The sequence below is a fragment of the Mixophyes fleayi genome, chromosome 5 (genome assembly GCF_038048845.1).
Source record: "Mixophyes fleayi isolate aMixFle1 chromosome 5, aMixFle1.hap1, whole genome shotgun sequence".
In the NCBI taxonomy this organism is placed as follows: Eukaryota; Metazoa; Chordata; class Amphibia; order Anura; family Limnodynastidae; genus Mixophyes; species Mixophyes fleayi.
Genome location: NC_134406.1, coordinates 34,192,703 through 34,214,543, shown reverse-complemented (window position 1 = coordinate 34,214,543; position 21,841 = coordinate 34,192,703). Strand labels below are relative to the sequence as shown.

Sequence of the window (21,841 nt, the reverse complement as noted above, 5' to 3'; positions counted from 1 at the left end):
AGTAGATAGTCAGACGATAGTTGGCATAGCATGCTGGGGCTTGTAGTTTCACAACACCTGGAGAGCAATAGATTGACCAGGCCTGTTGACATAACTCTGGTACCCCAACATAGACCACATCCACAAGCCATGTCTTACCATACAGTAGTTCTCATGCTCGCTGGTCCTGACACAACCTAGCTACAATCTATACTCCTATATATTCTCTATATTCCTTTCTCCATTGGTTAAACTCATATCAGATGATTTTTCTTAGTGTGTCCGTGCATTTTTCTTTGCTGATGAAAATAAGATTGACATGTACTATGTGTTGTATAGAAAAATAAAGGGCTGCCTTTGTTGCCCATAAGTACAGACCCTAAAACACCTTATACTAAATCAGAACAAATGTAACCAGATTGACTTTATAAAACATTGGACTGTATCACACTAACCAATACGGTATTTAAAAATAAATTGCATAAAAAGTTATGTTGTATTCCCTATATACATACTTTGGCTGTGAATATAGGAGAACATTTTTTGCTTCTTCCGCAGGTCCAAGTTTTTCTGGCAAAATATTTTTTCAAGCTGTGAAAATACCTTGGTTGTTTTTATTTTATCAAAAGCACTACCAAAAATTACACCACAACCTCAAAGGAACTCACTTTTTTTTGGTTTTTTTTTTGTATTTCAATGGAAGATAAAACATTGATATTTTAAAACGTGATACCACAAATCCACCCCTATGTATGCAGTCATAAAATTGACAACACGTCTATATGTCCAGTAATATAATTATGTTTTGCCAATTTTAAAAATTGCTGGGATTTTCATTATACCAGGATTTATGGCAGGCAGATTTATAACTTGTAAAGTTTATGAGAAGAATTAATTAATCATCGACAGCCGGGCAGTGTACTGCATTACCAGTAGCGCCTCCTCCTTTGGCTTGTTCATCCAGCTTTTCAATAAGTCATTTTCCAGTTCTAAGACTGACTCCATTTGAAATGCTTTGGAGGAATAAAAAATTCCATTTGAGATTTTTTTTTTTTTAAATATTGGGGAAAGATCGGAATGCAAGTTTTGTGGGTATGTGGAGCATCTGGAAAGTACTATTCTATTTAAAGACAGTTAATAAAATTAATAGATGCCTGATGAGAAGACAATTGTATTTAAAATAAACAAAAACAGGTTTTTTAATCCTTTTTAAGTACAAGGAATAAAATGAAAGGCATGTACAAGTAAGAGCTGTGTTGACTGCACATTATTTAGTTTCCCGTCAGCTGTGTTTTCATGTAAAGTAAATATGCAATTCATTAACATATCACTGGGACACATGACTGACAAATTTAAACAAAGAATATTGGTGACATGCTAATTTTTTTTTTTTTTTTTTTTTTACATACAATCATCATTCTGCTAATTTACCAAACAGCATTGAGAAATTATTATTATGCTGAGCTCTACAACATACTTGCCAACTCTCCCAGAATGCCCAGGAGACTCCCGAATTCCCGGTAGGTCTCCCGGAATCCTGGGAGAGCTGACAATTCTCCCGCATCTGCCCACTTCCTAGTGAAGCCTACATGATGTGATTCTCAGATACACCGAGGCTCCCGAAGGCCAATCATTAAAGGTTGGCAACTATGCTCTACAATCAGAAAATTTGAACTGCGGGTAGAGGTCAGATCACCTGGAGGAAACTTACGCTAACATGAGAACATTCAAAATCACATTTATAGCCCCCTTGGTCTGAATTAAACCCATGTAATCACACACTAGGGGATATATTTACTAAACTGCGGGTTTGAAAAGTGGAGATGTTGCCTATAGCAACCAATCAGATTCTAGTTATCATTTATTTCGTACAGTCTGCAAAATGACAGCTAGAGTCTGATTGGTTGCTATGGGCAACATCTCCACTTTTTTAAACCCGCAGTTTAGTAAATATTCCCCCAGAACTGTTAAAGAATATTCTTTATCTTAAATGCAGACAAGAACAGTTTCTTAAAAAACATATTCCTCTTGTCCATTACCATCATGATACCAGTATGATTTAAGTAACTCGATGCATCTATGTATCTGACGAAGATAAAGCTTAAAGGGCGACTGGACCTAAAATTTCAGAAGTGATGCCAGTTCCAAAATGTGCAAAATACATTCACCCTTGAACTCTGTTTTAGGGTGTCAGGAATGTGTGTTGCAGAGTATGGCGTCAATAAATGTCATTAAGGGCTTAGGGCTTAGGGGACTTCTGTGTTAACTTTGATAGATGTGACTTTCAGATTCAAGAATCTTTGGGGGGGGGGGGGTGGTGGTAAGATATTCCGAAACAACAGGGGCGTAACTGGACATTGTGGGCCCCATAGCAAAATGTTGTTACCACCCCCATGTACCGCCCAGTGGTGGAGAACTCACATATACTTGTGAGCTTTGATAGGAAACACTGGCCCCTTCATCTGAGGGGCCCGTATCAGCTGCACCACCTACACCCTCAATGGTAGCTACACCCCGTCCTTGCCATACAATTTAGTTCCAGTGTAATTGCAATGTTTTCTTCTTGTTTGCATTGACTCTTCCGTGTTGAGGTTTGTGTAATGCTTATAAGCTCTATAACATATTAACAGCTATTTGTACAATTTTATGCTATTTCTTCTACCTTTCAGACGAGCAAACATAATATTTTGTTGTACTTTTTCGATGCTTTGTTTCCATTTTCTTACAGTATTATTATTTATCTAATTTTTCTTGAAAGTGATATTACCATCATTATTACAATTGTATTGTTAGTATGGATAATGCCGCAGGTGCTAGCATGGTATCTGCTATGCTTTAATGTACTGTGCTTGTCATTTTATGTCACAATGACTATGAAGTTCGAACAGGGCTAAAAAGAGACAATTTCATCTGATCAACGTTGGAGGTCATATGCAGGACACATTCTGTACATAGATCGCCTGTTGTCAGTGAATGACTTAGTTATAAGGTTATTCTGACATTTGGCTATAGAAGCAGTTAAGCTATGTGCTGGTGCGGTAGTGTGGCGTACAACCCCAGTGCACACTTTTGGATTGGCCATTAAGTTGTTAAGGGATCTATGCTCAGTAAGATACTAAGCTTTGCCCCATGGAGAGTTGGGAGTATGATGCTCTGAGATGCTGGGACTGAGGGTCATAGTGGGAAAGAATAGCAGAGGAACCAGGGATATCAGAGTAGATTGAGGCAGTTAGACTGCTGGATTGAATAGTCTGTGTTCTATGAATAGTCTATGGAAGACCAGATGAACACGTCAGTAGATACAGTGTGTGAGGCCAGCACGTTTATTTGCACTGATCAACATCCCACATGGATAGGGCATCGTGATTCTGAAGCGGAAGCCAAGGATATTTGTATGATGTGACATTTCTTCATTATATAGATGTCATTCCCTTCTTTCCTTCTGGGTTCTGAATGCAACAAAACAGTTAATCTACTTCTGTTAATCCTGTTGAGGTGCATTACAATTCTAGATTCTGCTAGACTAATCATCCCATGCTACACATGTCCAAGGCCTGAATCCAGGATTGTATTTGGAAGCGTAGGACACATTGGAGCCCTACACTGGAACTTAAGTTTTACGTTTCAGTTTTGATTTACATGAAATAGTCAAATAATTACAAAAACCTGAAGTTTGAAAGAACAAAACAGAAATCAATCCCATTGCTGTGACGTGTTTATACACGATTAGCAAAGTAAAAAAAAGTTGCTTTGCACTCACTGTGTTGGTATTTTCCATAAACAAAATAAATTGTGCAATTCCTTTCACTATTTTGGTCCAATGATTATGAGCTGAGTTGCCATTCTTGTCTTTTATCCATACATTTTTTCATTAAGGTTGGATTGCTGGACTGTGTTCCCATGAGATCATCTAACCTGACACCGGAACAAGAGAAGGACATTGAGGTAGCGCGATGTGGAGCGTTGGCTCTATGGAGCTGTTCTAAAAGCACAAGAAATAAGAAGGCGATCCGTAGAGCCGGAGGAATCCCGCTACTGGCAAGACTGCTCAAATCTCCCCATTCAAACATGCTCATACCTGTGGTGGGCACTCTGCAGGAATGTGCTTCAGAGGCAAGTATCTGCATCTGTCCATACAGAGAGAGGTCTCTTATAAGATGCTTTATGTATAGTTTAAGAACAGTATATGTCATCATTGAGATTTATTACCATATTACGCAGACACCGTTCTATAATAACATTTCAGCATTCATTTTAAACAAGTGTTACAAACAAATCTGACAATAACGCAGGATGGAGTTGGAGGCCGAGGTGAAGGCTCAGGTGGGACTATTGCCCATCACTCAAGGCATTTGCGTTGGTCACTAAACTTGACTTGAAGGTGACGTTAGGTATTCTTGCAATCCACAGTGCAATTACTTATAATACAGGACATATAACTCTGTTCATAATATTGAATATTAAAGTGATGCTACCAATACTAACCATTTATACAGTGCTGTACAGAGACCAGGGGAACATTCAATGATGGTGGAAATATTTTGCTTAGTTTGTCTTGACAGTTTATTAATGAAAATCAGTAATTAAGGATTTTGGGACGTACAGTCACATAAATATGGCAGTGTGTAACTTATAAATATTTTTTGATAAACCACAACTGTGTCATTCAAGAAAAGGCATAATAGTTCAGTTTTCCACTTTTATCACCAACATAATGTAATTTAATGAATCTGCTACTATAAAAATCTAGCAAGCTGGCTAATACCCAGCCTATGAAAATAAACATTTTGATGTATGTATTTATATTGCAGTTGAGCAGTGGCTGATAGATCTCTCATGCGTTTATCTGCCAGACTGCCACAGTTCAGTCTCCAGGATGTACAGAAAGAAAATGTACATTGCAACTGTTCACTAGATGCAGTCAACTTTTATATAGTAACTATTACAGCTTACCCGAATAAAGACATGTATGGGGGACTTTTATATAAACATACCAAGTTACATTATTACAAAGTCTCTATTTTTAACAATATTTGCAAAATTGAGTTCTGTGTATGAGCAATTTATGGAGCAAAGAGCCGCACATAAAGAGTTTCATCATCACAGCATCTGATCAATGTATTTGACAATAATTGGACATCAGAGATTTGAAAGGGTGGAAGTGACATCTTGAGATATATTTACTAAACTGCGGATTTGAAAAAGTGGAGATGTTGCCTATAGCAGCCAATCAGATTCTAGTTAACATTTGTTTAGTACATTCTACAAAATGACAGTTAGAATCTGATTGGTTGCTATAGGCAACATCTCCACTTTTTCAAACCCACAGTTTAGTAAATATACCCCCTTGTTTTGAAGGTTTCATGGTGATCCGCTAGTCATTGATTTGACCATTAGACCCTCCCCTACCTCCTTCAAATCTCCTTTGGCACAATCCTTGTGGAATAACCCTGTTAGGGTTTACACTGAGAGAGTGGAGAAAATTATCTCAGTGAAATATCTTCCTTTACATGACATCAGTTTTTAAATTTGCAATAGACAAAACTTAATCACTTTATATGATATTCAAACCTGTGCTCTCTCCAAGCAAAACTTGTGCCAATTGTTAATATCCATCTATTGTATTATTTTTTCCCAATGTGTCTATGAATAAATTATTTGCACAATAGTAATTGTTTTCTGTTTACTTTAGTTGCATAGGAGAACTTTTGAGTGTTTCACTTTATACCAGCTTTAGACTTTTTTTTTAGGCACATACGTTTTTTTTGCTATGAAATGAATTTCCAGCACTGTTAGCGTTTTCCCATAAATTTAGGGTAAGCAGACACAAAATGTAATATAATCATTTCTTCTATTACTTTAATAATTATATATATCAAATAAATTTTAATTTCAAGGGAGGCTTTGCATATCAAAAACCAGTAAGGTTGTTAAGTCACAGTAAATTGACAGAAGACACGAGTTTGTACCTGAAATTGGTTTATGCAAATCGTAACTATTAATCAACACACATAGCGGACTAACGAGTCATTTTAAACAGGTTTATACAGGTTAGCAAAGGAACAAAGGAGCACAGGAAAGTTACATTTGATTAAAGAGGTCAAATGGGAGCATTTATTTTAAAACTTTCCTAAAGTTTATATTCATAATATTATTATAGTATAATTTCTAGTGAAAACCTGACCTATTGGTCGTTTTGTCTTGGCATGAGTATAGTAGTATAATTGCGGTTTTATATTTTTATGTTTTTGACTTCTCTTCCCCCAGAAGAGCAGAAAATGAAAATAGTACATTTTACATTAAGTAACCATTGCTCTGCTTTTCGCATAAGGTCCCAATATTGTAAGTTGTATCGGAAGATTAATGTCCCTTGATACGCCAGGCTAAAACATCTGTGCAAAAACTAATTGAAACGTCTTCTGTTAAATCCTCCATTAACGTTTATTACGGAATAGTTAGTTATAATGTTACTATGCAAGCTGTATGGTCTTGTTATTAACCTTTTGTTTTGTACTTAAATAATTAAAACAGCATGATGGCGTAAACCTTAGATGAGTCTCGGAAGAACGGACATTTTCAGGCTAAACTATTTTATTAAGCTTTGTAAAATGATAGCACGTAAGACGCCATGATCGCAGTCTTTTTTTTTTCTTGTTAACTTATATTAAACTCTGTTTAATTCGTTAAGATAATATCTTTTTGCATATGATATTTTGTTATGGTCTTTATAGGTTTTTTAGACTTAAATGTGAACTCATCTTGAAAATAACCAAAAAAGATTTAGTGGAAAAAAAATAACTTTTCCACGAGGCTTTTCTGATATTTATAATTCTATCTAATGCTGCATAAAATATAAAGTCAATGTGAATTTAAACGCGCTAAAAGTGAAAACTGTAAAAGGAATATGCTTCTCTGCCCTTGTTAAAAAAACAACATATATAATTTAAGTATATTTTTTTAAGGTATAAAACATTTTGTAATAAGTGCAATCCTTTATTTGATGAGTTTAGAAGTCAGCCTGGAAAATAAAATAGCAAGCAGTTAGAAGCAAGTTTGTTTTACTATATGTTATTATTGTACACATTGGTCCTGATTTTGAGTTAGGAGCAGAGCAAAGAAAAGGAAAAACTTTTCACCTGGACAAACCCTGTTACAGTGCATGGGGTACAAATTGACTTATTTATTTGCATGCAAGGAAAATACTGGCTGTTTTTTCATATGGCACACGAATACTTGATAGCTTTATTTTCACACTGAAATTAAAGTTGATCTATGACATGGCCAATCCCAACTATAAATCTGTCCCTACATTTTATATGTACCTCCCCCTCTAATGCAGCATGGTTTTGCGAAGGTACAAGTTGCTCCTTTTCTTTGCGTTGCTCCTAACTCAAAATCAGGCCCATTATGTTTTGTTATACACATTATATATATAATATGTATACTAAATTAAAGGTGTTGTCCATTTTCAGGCCATTTGAATTTATTGGCTTTCTTCCCCATCTGCAATTTTGATTGAATACATTGCTTTGTCTGACTCTTCCAGCATTTTTTTCAAGGCCTTTTTGTTATTCCAGCACAGTTAGTAATTGTTGGTGCCCTTGAAGTCAGCACTGATCAGCTCTGCTCAGTGCATTGGATATAATTGTGTTTGTGGAGCAGTTTTATGTGGTATCTAAGGGCAAAAAATAAACTACTTGCGATGAAATGATGGCCTTGGTAAAAAACAGAAACCAGAAAGATAAAGCATTGTATTTGGTAAAGGATTCAGAAGGTCATGTACAAGCCCATAATAGTCCCCTGAATGTGGAAACCCCCTTAAACATCTGCCCATGTGTTCTTTTATTTATTTTTATACCCTTCTTTCCAGCCAAGTTACAGACTTGCAATTAAGACAGAAAAGATGATTGAGGATCTTGTAAAAAATCTAAACAGTCAAAATCAAGAGCTTCAGATGCATTGTGCCAGTGCTATATTTAAGGTAAATATACTAGTTTACATTACTTTTTATATTAAGTATTAGTTTATATTATTTATTCTCTCCTCCCTTTCCAGGCCTAAGTGGTTAGGTTTCCAGTAATAATTTTTGCTCATGTGTGACTATAATAAAGTGTTTTCACTGAAGCAGGTGCTGAAAGTCTACATGGTTGGTGAGGGCCAGTGACAGAGTATAAGGGGTATATTTACTAAACTGCGGGTTTGAAAAAGTGGAGATGTTGCCTATAGCAACCAATCAGATTCTAGCTGTCATTTATTTAGTGCATTCTACAAAATGACAACTAGAATCTGATTGGTTGCTATAGGCAACATCTTCACTTTTTCAAACCCTCAGCTTTGTAAATACAACCCTGAGAGGCATATTCAATTGTTGAATATGCCCGCGGCGTTAAAACTATTACCGTTATTACGGTAATAGTAAGCCGGATTTCAGCTCCCTGAGCCGCGAGCTGAAATCCAGCGAGAAATGTAATGTAATAACGGTATTTACGCGCACTATTACCGTAATGACGGCAATAGTGCGCGCGCTGCGAGATTTTTGGCTATAACGCCAACAATTGAATATGCCTCTAAGAGTCAGAAAAGATGGAGGGTCTAATCCTGATATTCATTACCTGCTTTTCTGGGATTAGATTTTAGTTGTAATAAAAGGTTTCAGTTTGTCTAGGCTTTACTTACTAATCTGAAAGAAAATTAGATTTAATTAATCTTTAGTGACCAAATGTAATTTGGTGACAGAAGAGATGACCATCTAAACTAGGTCTGTCCAACCTGCGGCCCTCCAGGTGTTGTGAAACTACAAGTCCCAGCATGCCCTTCCAGCTATTAACTGGTTGTCTACCGGCAAAGCATGCTGGGTATTGTAGTTTCACAACACCTGGAGGGCCGCAGGTTGGACACGCCTGATCTAAACCTTATGTAATGGACAAGTAGTAATATTGTTGCCATTGAGACTTGTGTTCTTATTGAGGCTCTTGTGCTGGCTGACTGTACAGCTCCCATATACTGTAGTTCAGCAATCTCAGGGGCATATACAATTGATGGCAGGATCGCCGAAAATCCCGCGCTCAAAAAAATATTACCGTTAATACGGTAATATCTCGCTGGATTTCAGTTCAGGGAGCTGCGAGCTAAAATCCTGCAAGTAAATTACCGTATTAACGGTTTTCCTGCGCAGGATTACCGTAATAACGGTAATATTTTTTGAGCGCGGGCGATCCCGCCGTCAATTGAATATGCCCCTCAGTGTTGCTGGCTGTGATTTGCTGACCGTACAGGAGAAGGGTTGAAGTTAGAGTGGAGCTGAACAGTTTGATATTTCTCCTGAATTAAATAAGCTGGATGAATAATTTAGCCTGTTTCTGGTTGAGTGCCTGGTGCCTCTCTATGTTTTGGAGTTAATACCACTTTTGTGAAGGGAAGCCATTCTCTATCTAACTCCAACATTATATATGGTGGGGAAAATAAATATACCGTATTTTCCGAACTATAAGGCGCACCTAAGAGCCTTAAATTTTCTCCAAAAACGGCCGTGCGCCTAATAATCCGGTGCGCCTTATAGTGCGGAAAATACAGTAAATAAATAAATAAAATAATAAGAGGCATCTGTCTTGTTTGCCTATACAGTAATTAAGCCCTGTATATTGAGGACACTTTGTTAAGCCCTATATAACGATGACATTTTGTTAAGCCCTGTATATCAATGACACTTTGAGGCGTAACAATATGTAGTGCAGGGGGTGCAGCGGCTATATAGACCAGAAGGGGTTGGGCCTGGCAATGCCGTGTTGTCCCTTGACTTCCGATATTCCCGCTCACACTGAGGCTCCTGCTCTGCTCCCAAAAGAGTAGAACGGAGACCTATTTTGAGCGTTACATGCACTTAGAAGAGGCTCCTCTCTCTGTTGAGAGCAAAGGGGGGGGGGGGGGGGAATGGTGCGAGAATGGCATGGCCAGGCCCCCACCCAAATATTGCTATGGGCCCAGCATAGCACTGTTCCGTCCCTGTTGGTAACTAACATTTGGGACTAGCAGCGGTGAAGAGAAGTGAGGATATAGAGTAAATTGTTCATCTGTGCAATGTGAGGCAAGAATTGAGGAATGTTTATGTTATACAGGAAAGTGCATTGTATAAATATCAGGAATCATATTTCAATTTGCGGTTTATAGTCCTTATTTGTTCATCAAAGCTCTGTTTGATGACTATGGACATATTAAATCACCACAGAACAGATCAGATGAATCAGGAGATTACTGTTGACAAACTAAGTCTAAGGCCGGGTACACACTACAGTGTTTTCAGCCGATTATCGGGCCTATAAAACGATAAACGACTTTCTGCCCGATATCGCATAAGTGTGTACACTACAACGATGAACGATTATCATTTCGAGCACATTGTAGCGATTCCTTGGATTTTAAAACCGGACTAAAAATGACGTTCAGTATGGAACGATGTTGTTCCAATTCTGCAGTGTGTACAAACTCACGACCAACAGTGTCCATAGATCTCTATGGAGTGTGCAGTCACAATCTTCTCAGCTGATTGTTTTGACAAATGAAGAGCACAGGTCTGATGGTAAGTTTTGTAAGACGTCTTTAGTGTGTACACATGAATCTGCATGCTGATCCGGACTCTTTTTTTTTTGTAAATCGTTGGTAAAATCGTTAAGAATATCACATCGGGATAAATTTTGTATAGTGTGTACCTGCCTAAGATGGCTAATATTTTCAGAGACACTTGGATTTTCCAGATAAAGGATATATTTCAGTAATCTGGTGCAATTTGCACTAAAGTTATCTAAATTGCATTAAATAAACTACCCTGGGCTTTCTCCACATTGTCACTCAGATGAGTCTCAGAAGAATGGGCAATTTAAGGCTAAACTGTTTTATTAAGCTCTGTAAAATTATAGCACATAAGACTCAGTGATTGCAGTATATTTCTCATTAACTTTTACTAAACCCTGTTTAATGCGTTAAGATAATATCTTGATGTATTTTATATATTGTTATGGTTTTATATGTCCTTTAGACCTAACTATAAACTCATATTAAAAATAACAAAGAAAACTTTTATTGAAAAATAAATATTTAGTTAAAATCAATAGGAATTGAAACAGGATAAACATACTAGGAGAGGAATCCAGTTAGCCGCAAAGTGTCTCACGAACATTCCAGAGACACTTCGTGGCGGAGATTTCATAGAGGAAAAATGAGCAGAGATTTCTACCGTCATTGCCAGCAACGCCACGGGCAATTGAATTACCCCCTAAAAGTGAAAAGTGTACAAGAAATTTGTTTCTCTGAGCTGATCCTTTCACCTCATTGAATAGTTTAGCAGTGCTCCACACAGTGACCGTAGAAGGAAGCACTTGGTGATCATGTCTCTGTGTATGACATCACCACCGAACAGCAATAATTATTTACTTTTTTTTTTATTTCTTTATGGTTTTCTGAACTTTCTGAATAACAGATTTCTAGATCCCATATTGTAAAGCGAGTCTAAAAGTTTTGTGCATCAAACTTTAGGGGCCTGATTCATTAAGGATCTTAACTTAAGAAACTTCTTATATCAGTCTCCTGGACAAAACCATGTTACAATGCAAGGGGTGCAAATTAGTATTCTGTTTTGCACATAAGTTAAATACTGACTGTTTTTTCGTGTAACACACAAATACTTGATAGCTTATTTGTACACTGAAATTGAAAGTTGATATTTGTGTGCTACATGAAAAAACAGTCAGTATTTAACTTATGTGCAAAACAGAAAACTAATTTGCACCCCTTGCATTGTAACATGGTTTTGTCCAGGAGACTGAAATAAGAAGTTTCTCAAGTTAAGATCCTTAATGAATCAGGCCCTAGAACATGTGACCACAACGACAATGAGGCCAAATCAGTATATACCAGACAATGAAAATAACTGTATTGTTACTTTTACCAGCCTTTCTGGTCCAAACCAAAATGTTTTTTAAGGGGAATAAAACATTCTTTTCTACACCTCATTTGGCACGTCATTCTTTCATTTTCTCTTTTTTAAATGTCTCCCATAATAATGTCCGCACATTATGTTTTCATTTGACTTTGCAACTTACATATGTTGTGGTTTAAGTGACGACAAAAGTTTCACTCTTCTTTTTTTTTTCCCTCTTCCAAGACACAAGGCGTTTCAGCATTCTCCCGTGTTAGTCTGGCTTTTTATATTTATTTTATTGCTTCGCTTCTTAGTACTTACCATTCGGACTGCCTGGGTATTGTTTATGACATCAGGTTTTATGATTAAGTCCGCTGCCAGCATTCTTTTCTGTTTAAGTCATCCACTTTGTCTTTATAACTAGACAAAAAATAATTCAAGTGGCAGCAGTGTTTTTTTGTAATTGATGTCATATTAAATGTCCAAGTATTATGAAATGGATAACATGCACAGAGATGTCTTGGCAGGACTAGAGCAGCCACATGCAAACCATAATCACTAATTCCCACCTCATAAGGCAATTCATATTACCCGAGCCTGCGAAGCTTATTACTCAGGCAGTTGGTTCGCAAACACAAACTGATAATGTTTTCTCCTGGAAAATGTATGTTGTTGTGCGGGATGGGGAATGTTTCTGACGTTGTTCTGTGTTTGCGGTGTATAGTGTGCGGAGGATGAAGACACGCGCAATCTGATTAGACAATATGGAGGACTGCAACTGCTAGCTATGCTGCTTAGCAAGTTTGACAATAAGGAACTGTTAGCAGCGGTGACAGGAGCCATCTGGAAGTGTTCCATCAGCCGGGATAATGTGACAAAGTACCAGTAACATTTTGATCTTGTCTATTTTTTTTATGTCATTGAGGTGTATTTCACATTATTTAAAACCCAGACAGTGATAATGTTCAATTTAAAAGTCGTTTTGGGCTGTTACTGGCCAGCTGGTTGAGTTGAAGGAAGGTCAGAAGCAGGGTGAGGGGATTTCTTTCAGATGAAGAGGACAAGATCAATGAGTAATGAAAGTAGCAGGAAGCTTAAATGAGTTCTTTGGCTAAGGTAACAAGTGCCTAGACTGCAAATATCAAATTGACACAATAAGCAACTTTCAGGAGCAGTTATATACATCAAAACGTCTCAGAGGGGATCATTTAAAGATCAGACTCGGTGATAAGCAGCTGTTGGCGAAAGAGCGAGGACAACAAAGATCTCCACATATCATCAAATCTGCGCATAACTTATTGCTATCCGACACATTAGCCGAGGAAAATCTTCGTCTTTCTGATTCATCTGCTGTACAACTTAGCCAAGATGTCATTTAATTGGCCTGCTGCTGATGTATGGTGTGGTACATTACAGATACAAACCTAATCCATTCTTAGACAAATCAGTTTACACCCCAAAGATTTACAGCATGGTTCCTGAATTATTTTATGATTCAGCCTTCTGGGTGTGGGGAGCATATATATGTTCATAGGGGCCATTTCCCTGAACACCTAATAATAGAGTGTTTTATGTCTGAGGCACATGGAGGATCCTGAGTCTGTAGACTTCTTCTACGCCATCCAACAGGTTCACTGAAAACAAAGCATTATACTTCCTGCAGCAGAGCCACAATGTCCTCTCATTTTACACATCACATGATAGTAAATTAAAAACTACTGATTTGATACTTAGTACATATTGCCTATATAATATAGAAAATACCCCATAGCATTTTAATGGTGATTGAAAAAGTGGAGATGTTGCCTATAGCAACCAATCAGATTCTAGCTGTCATTTTGTAGAATGTACTAAATAAATCATAGCTAGAATCTGATTGGTTGCTATAGGCAACACCTCAACTTTTTCAAACCCACAGTTTAGTATATAGCCCCATTGATGTTGAACAGTCTATCACTGTGTGTAGATAGTCCCCTTGCCTTGACATAGAGCCAATTATTTGATTTTTCGGTGGAATGACCAGATCTGCCTGTAGCCAGCTGTAGGTGAGTTTGATAATAGTCTTAAATAAAGTTTTACTCTGTGTTTTTCTGAAACCCAGGAGCTGCTGCTTCAATCTTAATAATATATAACATAACATAACACATCTCAGCAATATTACACATGACTTAAGCAATAATAATACATAATAATTGACGTGTCATTTAGACAGGTGCAACACTTTTGTTGTGACTTTATCCATTATAAAAGCTTCTTTCAGTTATACATTGTGAATTTTATCATTTTAAGACCAGGTGAAACAATCCAAAAGCAAAGGGATTTTGGTGTGGTCATATATTGAATTTGATTTAGAAAAATGGATGTGCCAGTCACCAATATTGTTGTTTTACCAGATAAACTAAACAAATGAAGGACGTATTAAAATGACTAAACTTACTGTAAGCATAATAACATTAATACTTCATTCTCATTTATTTTGTTATTGCTAGTTCATTAGTTTCTGGATTGAAGCAGTTATGCATATTGGATAGACCAAGAGCATTCAAATGGCTTATTTTGCACACACAGTTATATTATAGACTTAATTTGCATTAGTATAATTGTAACATGCTTTCCCTATATAGGGACCTTAGAAGAGATACAATAACATGTAACATTTCTGTCCAGTTACTATATTATGTTTGCCTCCTGTGTAAAGGTTTCAAGAATACAAGGTTATAGAAACCCTGGTTACCTTGCTGACAGACCAGCCGGAAGAAGTCCTCATTAATGTTGTTGGAGCATTGGGAGAATGTGGCCAGGAACCCGGAAATCGGGCCATCGTCCGTAAATGCGGGGGTATAAATCCTCTGGTTAACCTCCTAACCAGTACTAACCAAGCGTTACTGGTGAATGTTACCAATGCTGTAGGAGCCTGCGCATCTGAAGCAGACAACATGGCGTAAGATTCCATATAATCCTTAAGAAAATCCCTTTTAAATATGAGCTGATTTATCTAATTTAAACAGATTGTTGTATTATTGAGTCACAATGATTTAGTGTTGATAGTACCCATAATAATGATTGGCATTCATAAAAAGGGAAGCACATATTTTATTCTGGAAACATAATCAATGCTAAACACGAAAACTGCTGCGTTTTATTTTCCTCAAATGTCACAATAGTTCTGCTTACTAGAAATTACTCAATGCACACAGCCATATTTCTGTGGATGTTTAACCCACATCCAAAATAACTCACTTCCAAGTGCCCTGTTATAAACAATGTATGCACAGTATAACTTTGTTTACCTTCTTTACCTGTTTACATATCACACTTAAGAAAATAAGTGTCGCATTTTCCTCAAATGTCAGAACAGTCCTGCTAACTAGAAATTATTCACTGCACATAGCAATGTTTCTGTGGACGTCTAACTCACACACAAAGTTCACTTAAAGTGTCCAATTATAAACAATTTATGCATAGCACACTTTTTATTTACCTCTTTTACCTGTTTACATATCACACTTAAGAAAATAAGTGTCTCATCTTCCTCAAACGTCAGAACAGGCCAGCTAGCTCGAAATTATTCAGTGCACACAGCCACATTTCTGTGGATGTCTTACCCACATCCAAAGCCATTAATTTAAAGCGCCCTATTATAAACAATGTATGAACAGCAAACTTTTTCTTTACCTGTTTACACATCACACTATAGAAAACAAGCAATCAGCAGAAAGTATTATTATAATTTGTTTTTCTAGTTTGGAATCTGTTTTAATTACACCTATTAAAAATAAACTACTTTATGTTTAGTATTTTTGGACAGATACTACATACTGGTTGCTTGTATAGTTAGATATCAGTATCTTTTAGCAAAACGTCTCTGTAGCAGACAAAATTCTCTTGTATGTTTTAAGCTGAAATATTTCAGGCTGACTTCATATATCTTTTAATGAGATTTAGGTTCGCAGTGTCTATAGGCAAAGAGATGCTTGTAAGGGGATATAAGGTTTAGTCTGGCCTGCCGCTCGGTTTAAACTCTTCCACGGGCGGTGATACAAAGTTATGATCCCCCTTCTGATTGATGTATAAACATACGACAGATGGTGTGATGATGATTCTGATGATAATTCATTCTTCAGCTGGCCATAAAGATAGTTTGATTAGAGCGTGTTTAAGTAATTATAACACAGTAGTTAATGCTAGTCATGTTAGTAGGCAGCACATGGAAAACAAGTTAAACATTATACGCTTCCAACAAAGGATGCACTGTGGTATAGAAGTTTAAACCTGTATCAGGGTTACAGATGCTTTTCCCTTCCGCAATGCACCACGGACAACACCGACAGTCAGCGACTCAGAATGGGAAGCTGCATAAAGAAATGTTATTTATAAAACACGCACATCCTTCTCAAGTAATACCGTTCTGAAATAAATATTTGTTTTGGAAAATGCTTGTTCGTTACAGTGTGACTAGGTCTTTATACTTTAGTATATTTAGGTTCCATGAAATCCTCACAGCTAAGGAAAGAACTGGCTTGTTTCTAGCTTAAAATGCAAATGTATGCCATGTAAGACAAGAATAAGGAACAGACACAATGTGAGCTGTAGAACTTTAGAATGTCTTAATGATCATGTCTTATGTTAAATCCACAAAACAACATGCAGGACTGACTCTGTTATTTCTCGGTCAAACACACGTCGGATTCTTAGATTTCTCTTGCTATAATTGATGTTTATTTCTTCAATGCCTCGCTGCGCGACAGGATAATTGACCGATTAGACGGAGTTCGTTTGCTGTGGTCGTTGCTTAAAAATCCTCATCCAGATGTTCAAGCAAGTGCAGCCTGGGCCATCTGTCCCTGCATCGAGAATGCAAAGGTGAGAGTGCTAATCCTGTCTGCTTGTCCCAACCGTACCCTGCAATGCTGTACTGTGGAAACTCCCTCCCGATGCCTTTATCGTGATGTTGTGAGAGATGCTTTTAAAATATCATTTTTCAGATACATGGTGTAAAAAATATAAGTGTAAAAACAAAGCTGAATGTATTGAATGTGTATCACACTACGTCTTGTTAGTTTGCATCTTGTTAATAAGTTGATATGCAATTCATTGTTATTCGTATATGACATATTGCTTTTAACCTAGTTAGCGATTTTTACTTTGTGGCAACAATTTTGCTGCATTTTGTAAAACAGTTAACCCTTAGTGCTGCAGAGAAGATGACTATAAGTGTGATTTTCAACCCAAAGGCAGCAGCAGAAGAAAAAAAACCAGATCATCTAAATATTTAGTGGGGAATATATATATATATATATATATATATATATATATATATATATATATATATATATATATATGGATATATATATATATATATATTGAGATATATATATATATATATATATATATATATATATATATATATATTGGGACATATATATATATATATATATATATATATATATATTGAGATATATATATATATATATATATATATATATATATATATATCTATATATCTATATATATATAGATATATATGTATATAGATATATATATATATAAATTGATATATATATATATCTATATATATATATATCTATATATCTAATATATATAAGCCTAGCGGCGTGTGTTAGTGTGTGTGTGTGTGTGTGTGTGGAAAAAACTATTTTCTCAGAAAGGGCTCATCCAATTGACCTGAAATTTGGTATACTGACATTATTTGACAAAAAAATTATAATAGTGAAGTCAGTTAACTTCCATCATCCCCCCTTCCCACCGTGGGAGGGGTAGTAAAGGCTAAATTTACCAGTTGAGGGCTCAAACTCTTGACCGTGTGGGTAGTTATTTACCAGTGCCTGTGTTTGGTCATGGACAATTGTATGTCGCATTTTCACGAGTACGGAGAAGCAGTGATGTGAAAGTGCAGGTTATGAATACTGCCCTTCAAGGAAGACTGATTGAGCACAGCGATAAGGTGTTTAGCAGAAACGTTGTGTATCGAGAGGTTTTAGAACAGTAAGACGATGGAGATTAAGGATGTGGTGATGAAGATGAAGGATGAGGTGATGGAGAAGAATGATGAGGTGGTGACATGTGGACAAAACCATGTTAAAAAAGGGCGCTTACATCGGGAAGTAACGCTCTTCCCCTGAGGAGGCCTGGCCTAGCCCCAAATGCATGACAAGAACCTTTTTAACACCTTAAGTAGCTTGATTTGACTAGAATGCATGAGTATCATGCACGGGTTAACTTGTATCTATAATATAAAAGCCTAGCGGCGTGTGTTAGTCTGTGTGTGGAAAAAAACCAAACAAGCTGCAGCGCCACCTGCTGGGCGGAGTTATACACTGACCTACTAAATTCTTAGCATTATCTAATATATAAAAGTAAAAGCCTAGCGGCGTGTGTGTGTGTGTGTGGAAAAAACTATTTTCTCAGAAAGGGCTCATCCAATTGACCTGAAATTTGGTATACTGACATTATTTGACAAAAAAATTAGAATAGTGAAGTCAGTTAACTTCCATCATCCCCCCTTCCCCCCGTGGGAGGGGTAGTAAAGGCTAAATTTACCAGTTGAGGGCTCAAACTCATTTTCGTGAGGTAATTTTACCTCATGAACACACATGTGTAGCGGCGTGTGTTAGTGTGTGTGTGGGTGTGGAAAAAACTATTTTCTCAGAAAGAGCTCATCCAATTGACCTGAAATTTGGTATACTGACATTATTTGACAAAAAAAATAGAATAGTGAAGTCAGTTAACTTCCATCATCCCCCCTTCCCCCCGTGGGAGGGGTAGTAAAGGCTAAATTTACCAGTTGAGGGCTCAAACTCATTTTCGTGAGGTAATTTTACCTCATGAACACACATGTGTAGCGGCGTGTGTTAGTGTGTGTGTGTGTGTGGAAAAAACTATTTTCTCAGAAAGAGCTCATCCAATTGACCTGAAATTTGGTATACTGACATTATTTGACAAAAAAATTATAATAGTGAAGTCAGTTAACTTCCATCCTCCCCCCTTTCCCCCGTGGGAGGGGTAGTAAAGGCTAAATTTACGAGTTGAGGGGTCAAACTCATTTTCGTGAGGTAATTTTACCTCATGAACACACATTAAAAAGGGTGCTTGCGTCGGGAAGTAACACTCTTCCCCTGAGGAGGCCTGGGCTAGGCCCAAATGCACGACAAGAACCTTTTTAAGACCTTAAGTAGCTTGATTTGACTAGAATGCATGAGTATCATGCCCGGGTTAACTTGTAGATATATATATTGATATATATACATATATGTATATCAATATATATTTTTATATATATATATATATATATATATATATATATATATAATACTGTATAAGAATAATAATAATATTTCAGTAAACATCTCCCATTTAAACTATATTTATTTTGTATCTGTGTACATATTAATTAACATATTGTTCTGTTTTTGGGTCAATATTTCTCTGTTTCGATCAGAGCGGTGGCCAATGAAGTGTAATATTTAAGTTGATTCTAAAATAATTAAAAAATGTTTCTAAACATTCCCCTCTTTACTATGAAACACAAATGATTTACATTTTCGATACTTAAAAATATATTTTTAAGGGTCTGTTTACATTGGAGTGTTGGTCATTGCCTTTCTCAGGGATCATTGATCCCTATGACAACTACTCTTCCTTATTAGGAGCATAGCAGGCGTTAAATGTCGCTTAATGTTCACTGGACTGTGAATAAAAAACAGCAGCTGTCGTAGGGATCAAGGGTCCCTTAGCCAGCCACATTTTACAAGCGGTATTATTGAGTTTTACTCCCGGCCAATATGCCAATGTCAGGTACCATTAAAAATATGTTTTTAAGTGTGCAAAATATACCATCAGTTGTGTTTCAAAGAAACGTGTCAGTATTTAGAAAACATGTTTTAATTATTTTACAGTAAAGTAAAATATTATAAATATATTATTATTTACAATCGGCATCAATATTTGTAAAGTTTGGGGAACATACCTATTTAATTGTGGTGTCCTAAATGTAGAATGTAAAGACCTTATTGATTTGGGTTGTTCTGTTCTCTGGATTATTATACATTTAAATGCAACATAGAAAAAAGAAAATCTTTTGTAGGCGCATGTAAATTAAAAAAAGCTGACAGCGTTATTGTTAAAAAAGAATTTCCAGTACATATAACAATGTAGAGTATTTTAGTTCTTTATTGCTATGTATCCAACAGATTGTGTTTAAAATTAGACATTTCATCGGCTAAAAAACACATAAAATGTAAAATAAAAGTGAAAAGCTGGTCATTTTGATAAAACCAATTAAACCAACTGACCACAAATGTAAAAAATATGCACGTTAAAATATTCATTAAAAATGCCACGTTGTTCTGCCAAATCTATATTTCTTGTGTTAGACTATCATAATCTATATAATAATGGCCTAATCTAAGAAGGACTATTTGACAATCCTAAATGTATAACAATCCACCTTTTGCACTTTATTGATTTTATAACTAATTGTAGAGTGCTATGTTTTCTAACAATTTGTGTTCAAAAGTCTTACAAGAGTTTTGTCACCATGGACGCAGAAAAAGTGCCACCTTTATATAACCAATCTAAGTGTCCCTCTTTGGCCATTACAGATGCCAGGGGGTATGCAGTAGTCTGAGATGACTTCTTATAGCCATCCAATCTGCAGTGAGATTTACTTATCCCTCATAATACACAAGTGTTCTTTATAAATACAACTCACTAAGGGCTAGATTTACAAAGCTGCGTGTTTGAAAAAATGGAGATGTTGCCTATAGCAACCAATCAGATTCTAGTTCTTATTTATTTCGCACATTCTACAAAATGATAGCTAGAATTTGATTGGTTGCTATAGGCAACATCTCCACTTTTTTAAACCCGCAGTTTAGTAAATATACCCCTAAGGGTCATTTAGCGTAATCTGTAAATCTACAATGCTTCTACCTACTTGTCCACCCAGTACATCTCCAGGTCATGGGCCTTCTAGACACCCCCATAAAATCATTGTGTGATTAGCGAATGCTCTGAAAAATTCTCAAGGTGAAGACACTTTCAGGATCACCCCCTTAATTCAGTGGATTACAGTACTGCTCCGTTTAGCCTCATTTTTGTCTTAAATTAATAATGAGAGTGATGGGGCATTGGATCAGTCTTTATTACATGTGTCAATTTTGTACATGCTCTCTCGCCACTACTTTATGTAATTTAAATAATCCTAAATAAGGCTAAACAAGTAATAAAATCTAATTTCTGTGCTTGAGTCTAAGACCACCAGTGCCCTCGATCATCCCAAACCTTCTCATCGACCAGGGCAAACTTTTCCACCCTCTCAGGTGCTGTCATAATGGGCCTCAAATGCACGTGCTTCACCGTAAAACTAGCAGTCTTATGCAAAAATAGGTGCATTGCATCACAAAAGAGCATTTGCGCTGCAGTTTTACGTTTTAGCAGTTTATTAATGGCCCTCTTTGGTTGCACACGTATTATTTCTCATTTAGCTATAAAGCTGTCATCAGTGATTGTGGCATGTAGTGTATTTGAACATTCTGTACGTGATATCACTACAATTTACGTATAATGAATAGTATTTCTTGTAAAGTAGAAAATAAGGATGTAAAAAGTTACTTTCAAGTTACGTGACTTGAACTGGTCATAGATCTCCGTATTACTAGTATGTACTATAACTGCCGTGCGATCTGTCCCCTGTACTCATGTGAGAGAAGTTGTAGAACAAACACTTGATTTTGGTAACCTAGATATTCAGGGACATTGATCATCTGTATCTGAATGTGCCTCTCTCTTCACCAGTTCTGTGCGTTTGATCTGTACAGTTCTGCACATGGCAAGGCACAAATTTAAAGAAAGTGTTTTTACATTAAGACTGCTAATTATAATGAAGCTGTTTTCTTTATAATGCTTTTCACCATTACACGTATCTAA

The 21,841-nt window shown here is 36.5% G+C and overlaps 1 protein-coding gene across 1 annotated transcript in view; it reads left to right on the top strand.

The window, feature by feature from the left end:
- ODAD2 (outer dynein arm docking complex subunit 2) overlaps positions 1–21,841 on the top strand; it is a 111,458-nt gene that overhangs the window by 54,386 nt on the left and 35,231 nt on the right. Inside the window, exons 13-17 of the mRNA XM_075212006.1 lie at positions 3,856–4,092; positions 7,850–7,960; positions 12,618–12,772; positions 14,592–14,834; positions 16,642–16,756. Of these exons, the coding sequence (XP_075068107.1) occupies positions 3,856–4,092; positions 7,850–7,960; positions 12,618–12,772; positions 14,592–14,834; positions 16,642–16,756 (861 nt within the window). The remainder of the gene's footprint in view (positions 1–3,855; positions 4,093–7,849; positions 7,961–12,617; positions 12,773–14,591; positions 14,835–16,641; positions 16,757–21,841) is intronic.